This window comes from Cebus imitator, unplaced genomic scaffold (genome assembly GCF_001604975.1).
Source record: "Cebus imitator isolate Cc_AM_T3 unplaced genomic scaffold, Cebus_imitator-1.0 Scaffold95, whole genome shotgun sequence".
NCBI classification, from domain to species: domain Eukaryota; kingdom Metazoa; phylum Chordata; class Mammalia; order Primates; family Cebidae; genus Cebus; species Cebus imitator.
In genome coordinates this window covers 6,254,703-6,264,763 of record NW_016107410.1, presented here as the reverse complement: position 1 = coordinate 6,264,763, position 10,061 = coordinate 6,254,703, and the positions used below count along the sequence as shown (strand labels likewise).

General features: G+C 37.7%; 1 protein-coding gene across 5 annotated transcripts in view; it reads left to right on the top strand.

The window, feature by feature from the left end:
- The window catches only part of ZRANB3 (zinc finger RANBP2-type containing 3), a 277,334-nt gene that overhangs the window by 237,534 nt on the left and 29,739 nt on the right, over nt 1-10,061 (top strand). For 4 of the 5 annotated variants that reach the window (XM_017536065.1, XM_017536060.2, XM_017536064.1 and 1 more), the window contains 2 exons: nt 3,832-4,246; nt 6,470-6,664. In XM_017536065.1, the coding sequence (XP_017391554.1) occupies nt 3,832-4,246; nt 6,470-6,664 (610 nt within the window). The remainder of the gene's footprint in view (nt 1-3,831; nt 4,247-6,469; nt 6,665-10,061) is intronic. The other variant, XM_017536061.1, reaches the window with a different exon arrangement.

Genomic DNA, 10,061 nt, shown 5'->3' with positions numbered 1-10,061 from the left:
CCTCCTGGGTTCAGGCAATTCTCCCGCCTCAGCCTCCTGAGTAGCTGGGATTACAGGCACGCACCACCATGCCCAGCTAATTTTTTGTATTTTTGGTAGACACGGGGTTTCACCGTGTTGACCAGGATGGTCTCGATCTCTTGACCTCGTGATCCACCCGCCTCAGCCTCCCAAAGTGCTGGGATTACAGGCTTCAGCCACCGCGCCCAGCCTAGAGTAAAATTTAAGACATAAATGTATAAGTCCAACATTTTACTAATAGGAATGCCAGAAAAAGAGAAAAGAGAAAATTAAGAGGAAGGAACTAGCAAAGAATAATATAAATTTTTAAAAGATAAAGATAATAGTATTCAAAATTAATAAGGTATCTTGGATGCTGAGCAGAATTTTTTAAGGCATATAAATATAGATTATATAGAGGTAGATCACTGTGAAATTTTAAGACACCAGAAATAAAAGTTCCTGAAGACCTCTAAAAGAAAGCAAAAATGTGCAGCCTACAAAGGAACATCTGCAGCATCACCAGATGTTGGGAGAAAACAGAACAATGCCTTTAAGGATTTGAGAGGTCAGGCATGGTGGCTCATGCCTGTAATTCCACCATTTTGGGAGGCCAAGACAGGTGGATTGCTTGAGCTCAACAGTTCAGGTCCAATCTGGGCAACATGTTGAAACTCCGTCTCTACAAAAAAACACAAAAATTAGCCAGGCATGGTGGCATGCTCCTGCAGTCCCAGCTACTCAGGAGGCTGAGGTGGGAGGATTGCTTAAACCCAGGAGGTTGAGACTCCAGTAAGCTGTAATTGCACCACTGCACTCCATCCTGGGTGACAAAGCAAGACCCTGTCTCACAAAGGAAGGATTTGAGGAGAATCGTATGTCCAGCAAAACTACTGAATAAGGATGAGGACAAAATCAACTCATTTCTAAATAGGCAAGGACAGAAAGTTTACCTCTTGTGGAAAAACAGTATGGTTTAACTAGAAATAGCTGATAGAATTTGTTCATGTTTGCTTAACATTTGCTAGTATTTTCAAAATTCTGCAAGTTCTTTTTGCAGTTTTATTGTATAGAATAGAGTATTTTCTTTAAATATTTAATTATTTCTGTTTCTTTGTTAACGTTTTTTAAGAGACAGGGTCTTTCCATGTTGCCCAGACTGGTGTAGAACTCCTGAACTCAAGTAATTCTCCTTCCTTAGCCTCCTAAGTAGCTAGGACTACAGGCATGCACTACCACACCTGGCTAATTTTTCTATTTTTTGTAAAGACAAGATCTTGCTATGTTGCCCAGGCTGGTCTCAAACAATCCTTCTGCCTTGGCCTCCCGACATACTGGAGTATAGGCACGAGCTACTATACTCAGCCTGTTACTTTTTAGAAAAAAAAAAAACACCAGACTTCACCAGCCACAGCCAATTAATCTCTCTGCTTTCTTCCACCCTCCCCTGCTTTTTTTTTTTTTTTTAGTGAGACAGAGTCTCACTCTGTCACCCAGTCTGGAGTGCAGTGACGCAATTTCGGCTCACTGCAACCTCTGCCTTCCTGGTTCGAGCAGTTCTTCTGCCTCAGTCTCCCAAGTAGCTGGGACTACAGGTGTGTGTACCACCATGCCTGGCTAATTTTTGTATTATTAGTAGAGACAGGTTTTCACCGTGTTGGCCAGGATGATCTCAAACTCCTAACCTTATGATCCGCCTGCCTCAGCCTCCCAAAGTGCTGGGATTACAAGTGTGAACCACCGCACTCGGCCCACCCTTTCTCTTTTTCTTTTTTTTTAGAATTTCCCTTTTGCATTGTTCTAAAAATGATGTCTCGTGGTTAATGATTTATTCTTTGTATTTATCTGAATTACGTATATTTCTGCAACTAATTAGATAACTTTTTATAGTATGTAAAATGTATAAATTAACAGTCAAGCAAAAAAAGAGTTCTACATTATGGGAAGTAGAGGGGTAGGGGAGCGCTTTTTCCCTATTATGACATGTTTTAATTTTACTAATTTAATTTCCTAAATTTTCCTTCCTTATTTTTTTGCTTCCTTTTTTTGTTGCAAATTTTTATACTGTGGTAACATAAAATTTGCCATTTTAACCATTTTTAAGTGTACAGTTAGTGGCATTACATTCACAGTATTGTGCACCCACCACCAGTGTTTCCAAAGATTTTCCATTACCTCAGAGGTTCTATAATCATTTAGCAATCACTTTCCATTTCTTCTTGTCCTCTAGCCTCTGGAAACCACTAATCTTTCTGTTTCTATGAATTTTATTTTATTTTTTTTACAGCAATAATTTGAGATGTTTCTATGAATTTTATAATTCTGTCTTATGCAGTACCACTAAGAAGTACTGATAATCATTATGTAAAATATTATTTATAATATATGGTATTTTGTTATCATTATCTACAGTGTCTGTCTTAGTTATCTATTACTGCATAACAAATTGCTCCAAAACTTGGTGTCTTAAGACATCAATAGCCATATATCATTTCTTACAGTTTCTATGGGTGCAGAATTCAACCAGCGTACAACAGGGATGACATGTCTCCTCCAGGATGACTGTGGCTTTTGCTGGAAAACACCCCAGGCTAGGGACTGAAACTTCTCTGAGGGCTTGTTCACTCACATGTCTGGCAGTTGGTGCTGTCTCTTACCTGGGGGTTTTTCTGGGGCAGTCAACTGGAACACCGCAGGATTTCTCCATGTGGCCTGGGTTTCCTCACACCAATGGTGGGCACTTCCCAAGGCAAGTGTCCCAAGAGAGAAAGAAAGGGAGGGACAGAGGGCCAGCCAAGTGGAAGCCATATTACCTTCAATGACCTAGTCTCAGAATTCACACAGCATTGGCCAAGCGTGGTGGCTCACGCGTATAATCCCAGCACTTTGGGAGGCCGGGGCCCTTGCATCACCTGAGGTCAGGAGCTTGATACCAGCCTGGCTAACATGGTAAAACCCCGTCTCTACTAATAATACAAAAATTAGCCAGGTGTTGTGGTGTGCACCTGTAGTCCCAGTCCTCAACCTCTCAGGCTCCAGCAATCATCCCAACTCAGCTTCCCAAGTAGCTGGTACTACAGGTGCACGCCACCACTCCTGGCTAATTTTTGTTTTGGGGTTTATTATTTTTTATTTTTTGTAGAGACGGGATTTCAGTATGTTGCCCAGGCTGGTCTTGAACTCCTGAGCTCAAGCCATCTTGACGTCTTGGCTTCCGAAAGTTCTAGGATTACAGGCATGAGCCACCACACCCAGCCTGATTAACAGCCTTTGTGCTATTTGAAGAATACTTCCTGGTCAAGAAAACATTTTCACATGAATAACATTATTTGTGAACATTGTGTTTATTAATTTGAGTGTGAAAGCATTTTTTTAGGTCCTTGATTGACCTGAAATATTCAAATACATAACTGCCTTTTTTTCCTGACATACATCCAGGGTAACATATTAAGTATGTTTTTGTTATATAACCTCTCTAACCAAGTTATCTTACCTCTCTAAAGCTTCAGTTTCCTGATTTGAAATGTGATAATAATAATAGTGCTGACCTCACAGCTGACATGAGGATTAAATAACTTAATATATGTAAAGTGTTTGACACACAGTAAGTGCTAAGGAAAAAGTTAGACATGGGAAGTACATGGATATGTTTTACATATATATACATATATAGACAGAGATATATGAAGGGTCAGAGCATAATGAATTCATTTCCAAAAAGGTATTCAAGGGATAAGGCAATATGGTTAATTAAAATATTTTGTTAAGCCCTTTCATTTAAGAAGAACATACTAGATTGTTTCTTTGATAACTACTGTTTGCTTTTCCTAGTTTGAAAAAGAGAAACAGCATGATATTCGATCATTTTTTTTACCACAACTTAAAAAAAGACAGTTGATGACCTCCTGCTATGAATCAAAGAATTTCCAGGAGGAAAATACTGTAGTGTCATCAGACCCTACAAAAATAACTGCAAGAGATATCATCGATCATGAAAGTGATGTTGAACCTGAAACTAAAAGATTGAAATTGGCCACCACGGATGACCACTACAGTCCCTCAGAAGAAACACCATCTCAGTCCAGACAAATCAGAACTCCACTCATGGAAAGTTTCCAGGAGGCCAAGGCCCAGTCAACCACCCCAATCTTTCCTGTAGAGGGCTGGCAATGTAGTTTCTGCACCTATATCAATAATTCAGTGTTACGTTATTGTGAAATGTGTGAGAATCCTCAAGGCAGTGCTGGTGAGTATATAGAAGGTGACCATGGAGGTAAGGGCTGTTAGTGGTGTCTTCAGATAACCTGTGCTTTTAGAGACTGCTGTTATCCAACGTTAGTGTGACTCAGCACAACTTTAGCTTTCAAACTGGAATAAGAGCTTCATATAGTGAAGACTGAATTTATCCCTTGTGGAATGTGAAAAGCTCCTGGTTCTGTCAAGAATGTATATCTCCAAGCGTCTGTGATACGGCATTAATTTGGCACAAATGGACGTTTCTGATTAATGTCAGCAGGATATGAATTCAGTGGGCAGGAGTAGAAGCTCTGTTGCTATGGTAGCAAATAGGCCTTATACTCATAGACCTGCTGTTTTCTCTCTTCTGTAGATAATACATGTTTTTAAGGAAATTATGGATTATTTTTATGTTTAAATAGCAAAATAATCTAATGTAGCTTCTTTGCCTAGTCAGTATACATTGTGCCATAGTTTTTGCTTGTCAAAGCATCAAAATTCCTCTATAGATCAGTCTTCATTTGTGAACCAATTTGGTGTCTTTTTCTTTTTTTAGTTTATTCTTTTCTAAAACATATTTTAAAGTCAGAAATAAGAAATATACCTCAAGTACGTTTTTATAGCATGGGATACCATTTTCTGATGCTTACTTTACGAAATGATTATTAATACCCATGGTTGTCATAAGAAAAAGATCATTAGTATTCTTGTTTCCAATTCTAGAGAGCATTTTTATAATAATAAAAATGCCAAGTTGACAGTTTTGGAAACTGGAAGTATACGTTTAATTTATGAGTTTTAATAATTGTACACATCTGATTTTGCATCATACATTAATTCTTCAAAATATTAGCATCGACAAAGATGCAGCTAAGATATAAATTTTGATACTGCCATTCCTTTTTCTTGCCTTGCTCTCGTCTCTTTCTTAATTTTGATTTGAAGGAAAATATAGGGAGAAGCTGAGTCCTCCTTCTTTCACTTCTGGGTGCTCCTACCAAAATTGACAAGTCTGCCATCTGGGTGGTTATATTTGTATGTGGGCACCTGTTGTCTGTGAACTAAATTGGAATCATGTGCTTATTTCATGTAATATCTCTGTCACAATTAGCATGATTCCATGCAATTCCCAACTGCTATAGGCAATAAAAATAAGCTCTGTTGTAACTACAAAATAATGTCAGTTCACATTAAATGTATAAGTTGAATGAGTTAGCAACAAAAATCAGTTTAATATGGATTTTATAGTTCTGATTTTTCCTTTGCGATACCAAAAGCAAAAATGAAAATTTCTAGACCCATGATTTAATAAGGAATCTGTCAAGCAACTTAAAAAAAATAAAAACTACCTTTTGTGAATACGAAAGTCTGATTAGAGAGAAGTAAATATTCTAAGTAACAGTGATATTACTGTATATAAAAATATATTAGATTTATATTACTACCACTGCCACATCTAATACCCAGATCTCCTCCCTGATCTTTACTACATCATGCTAAAAACCTGGCCTGTATCTTTGGTCTCTTTCTTGCCTCCTACACTCAACCCATCGAGTAACCTCCAAAATAAATCTTGATTCCAACCACTTTATTTTTATTGCTACCATCCTACTCTAAAGCCACCATCTTTCTCCCATAACTCAGTAGCCTCCATATTAATCTGATCCTTCTGTGCACAACAGCGAAAGTGATCCTTTAAAAACTTAGTTTGTTATTATTCCTTTGCCTAAAACTCTTTAATGGCTTCCAGTTACATTTAGAATATTTAGACCAAGAATATAGGCCTGAGTCCAAGCTTTCTATATTCATGAACAGCTCTCAGCTCAAATGGAATTCCTCTTAGAGCTTGGTCCTAATGACTTTTGCTATAGTAATGTTCTCCAAAACTTTCTTACTTAAAAAAACAAAAACAAACAAAAAAAACTTAGTTGTGTTCTCTTTATCTGAAAATATACTATTTTCGTATTTGTTTATTTTATTGTCTATCTCTGCCACTTATAATGGAGCCTAGAATGCAGGGATTTCTCTGTCCTGTTCCTGCTGTCTCTTCAGCATCTAGAATAGTACTGGGTATATATAGTAGGCTCCTGATAAATGTTTTAAACATATGAATAAACGTTATTCACTGTGTTTCTTTTTATAAGACCTAGCTGTTACAGTCTTTTTACTTTACTTTTAAATGTAAATTATTATATTTTTATAATAATTTTGATTTTAATTGTTATGCAAATAGATAGCCTCAACCATAGCCAGGATAAAAACAAAAATGAGAAGGATGATTCTCTGAAAGATACCTCCGAAGTTCAAACTATCTTAGACTGTGAAAAACAAGTCCTTGCACAGTCAGAACCTGACCAGTTGGCTCACAGCAAGGAAGAAACAATAAAAATTGAGAAAGAAGACAGACTTACACCCCAGCCAGGTAATGGTAAGTCTTGTTTCCATTTCTAGCATCCAAATAATAACCATGTACTTTCACACATAATACTGTTATTAGATTTGTAATTACTACCTTGTTCCAGGTTCCTTTTACTCTCTTTTATATTAAAAATACCAACCATTTGTAACTACATACTTAAACACCAGATGGCTGGAAGAGCTGAATCTATCTGTTGGCATTCAGACATTACACATAGAGCAAAATCGATAAATAGCTACATGTGCTGCCACCAGGCCTGTTGCCCAGCCTCAGCCAAGCCTAACTCATTCACACAGTGACAGTGTTGTTTTGATATTTGGGAGGTGCTTTGGGACAAAATAGTAAGACTGACAGATAATTAACTAACACTTCGCATATCATTAATCGTTTACACAAAAATTCTTGTAAATGGCTACAGTTAATTGGCATACTTTTTAAAAAGTATTTTAAAGAAACTGTTTTTAAGGAACATAGTGTCAAGATTGAATCATGACTGCCTTTGGAGCCAACCATACAGTGTTTCGGATTTATTTACTTTTTGGTCTATTCCATTCATTATTTATAGCTGTGACGGTTAGCAAATATCAGCCTGTATGTCATACGTCACTATCATTTATGGGCCAGCTGGCAAGAGACTGAGTACTTTGGAGTTACTCATTTAGTGACCATAGTAACCTACAGATTGATATTCTTATTAAAACAAACCCAACTGTTGGGATGAAACTGTTGAAGTTTTTCTTCTAAGTTAGTTGCTATTAAATACTGATATAATTTGGAGTATGGCTCAGCTTTAAAATGAAATGTTCATTTAAGAATTTCTGAGCTCAAGGCATCCTCCTTTCTTCTTCTTTCTGCCTTCCTTCTAACTCTTCAAGGTCTTCCCAAAGAATGTCTTGGAATGGATCTGTTTAGGTCTATTAATTTTAGCAGCTTTTAAGTAGACAGTGTAGACTCAGGTGGGTTGTACTGTTTTTTGTCTCTTGGTCTCATTGTGAGAAATTCAAGCGCTGATGAAATTCTGGTTGTGGGGCAGCATATGGGTCAGTGAACTATACATCAGACTAGAAACCAATACCTGGCAATTGTCATCTATGGCAGGGAAATACTGGCATGTTAGTTGTACATTGATCTCTTAATGAAAATGTGTTAGCTTGTACTTAAAAATGCTTTTTAGAAATCACTAGACTTTTGAAGTTCTATTCTGCCAATGAAATTTGCTTTGGCCTCATTCACTCCAGACAATGCCAGCATTTACCCCTTACCTATTCCCGCTTCCCTTTTTTGACTTTTCAGATCACTGGGCTGAGAATTCCACATAAGAGGTATGTTTCACATCTTTCCACTAGCATGGATTTCCATAAAAAACAAACAGGAAGCCAGGTGTGGTGGCTCACGCCTATAATCCCAGCACTGTGGGAGGTTAAGGCAGGCAGACCATCTTAGGTCAGGAATTCAAGACCAGCCTGACCAACATGGAGAAACCCCATCTCTATTTAAAAAAAAAAAAAAAAAAAGGCAGAAGACAAACGAGGCACACTATGTTAAATGCTTATTCTACTTATATATATTCTTTTAGAACTAGAGTAATTTTGTTCTCTCTGGAATTCTAGAAGTTTGGAAGAATGACCATAGGTGCATCATCTATAGTTTCAAACCATTGAATTACACTCCTGGCATCACTGAAAAAAGAACTGTGTTCCCTAATGTAGCTAATAGCTATCAAGAATGAATATCAACTGATTTGGAATTGTTGTTACAGTTATTTTTATTAAAGAATGGCTTCTGATCTTCAAGCATTAATGCATAGTTCTTCAAATCTGAAGATATACTGATAATGAGATGTACTTATTTTCTGTATCATTAAGAAAGAAAAGAAAACTGCCAATTAAGCTATGACACAATACCTTAATGATAGCCCAGACCAGACCACATCATCCTCTGTTGCTTTGACATTTCTTTCATTTGTTCTGAGAGATTTGGCAATTTCTCCTGCTTTCGATTGGTTTGTTTGGCATGTAATAGGCAATCCTTTTGTACATATCAGTAACCGAATGTAAGACAGCTTCTCCTATTTGCAGAGATCTCATTTCCTTCAGTACCATGAAGCACTCAGTTATTCCTTTACAAGAAAATAAGATATTTTGGTTATTCCTCCAGTAATACAGATTTGCTCCTTTAATATCAAATTTCTACTCTCCTGCTCTGTATCCAAGTTTTATGGTATACATAGTAACTTTTCATTTCAATACCAACTCTTAGTGAAAAAAATGAAAGACATTTTAAAGGTAATAAAGTCAGTACATATAGTGACAACAATGCCTTTACCTCATGTAATGTAAAAGTGACAACAGTATTACAGCTATGACTCAGCTCATGCATACTAAGGCATTGACAACTACTTTACAACTGCCACTTGGCCAGCAATGATTGTAAAATGCCATGTTGTTATTGACTGTAAGACATGCCAGTTTCAGAGATATTAAAGTACATTTTGAATTTACAAAATAAGGGAATAATTCATAAACCAAGTTTATAAAGTGGCCAATGCCTTGATTAGAAAAATAATAGTGTGATGACATTGCCAAGTAGAAATGGCAAACAAATCATAAGACTTCTAGATCTGGGAATGTACTTTAAAAGATCACTGATGAACTGTGAGAGAAGGTAAGAGCATAAGCCCTGGAGCCAGCTTGCTGGTTTTAAGTCCTTTTACTAGCCATGTGACCATAGGTAAGTTAATGTGCCTCTGTTTCTTTTTTTTGAGGCAGAGTCTCGCTCTGTCACCCAGCCTGGAGTGCAATGGCACAATCTCAGCTCACTGCAACCTCTGCCTCCTGGGTTCAAGTGATTCTCCTGCCTCAGTCTCCTGAGTAGCTGGGATTACAGGCACCTGCCACCACGCCCAGCTAATTTTTGTATTTTTAGTAGAGACAGGAATTTCACCATGTTGGTCAGACTGGTCTCAAACTCCTGACCCTGTGATCCACCTGTTTTGGCCTCCCGAAGTACTGGGATTACAGGTGTTAGCCACCACGCCCAACCTTCCTCTGTTTCTTCTTGTGTAAAGCGTACTTTTTATTTTTGAACGATGTTACTATATATACCTACAACAGGGGCTGGCACATTGTGTGTGCTCACTAAGTGTTAACTATAATTATTATTTAGACCTGCATTGATAATCCTGTCTCTCCTACAGAATAACTGGATAGTAGGACTGAGAAAGGGCTAAATAAGAAGAGATTCTCAGGCCGGGTGCGGTGGCTCAAGCCTGTAATCCCAGCACTTTGGGAGGCCGAGGCGGGTGGATCACGAGGTCAAGAGATCGAGACCATCCTGGTCAACAAGGTGAAACCTCGTCTCTACTAAAAATACAAAAATTAGCTGGGCATGATGGCGCATGCCTGTA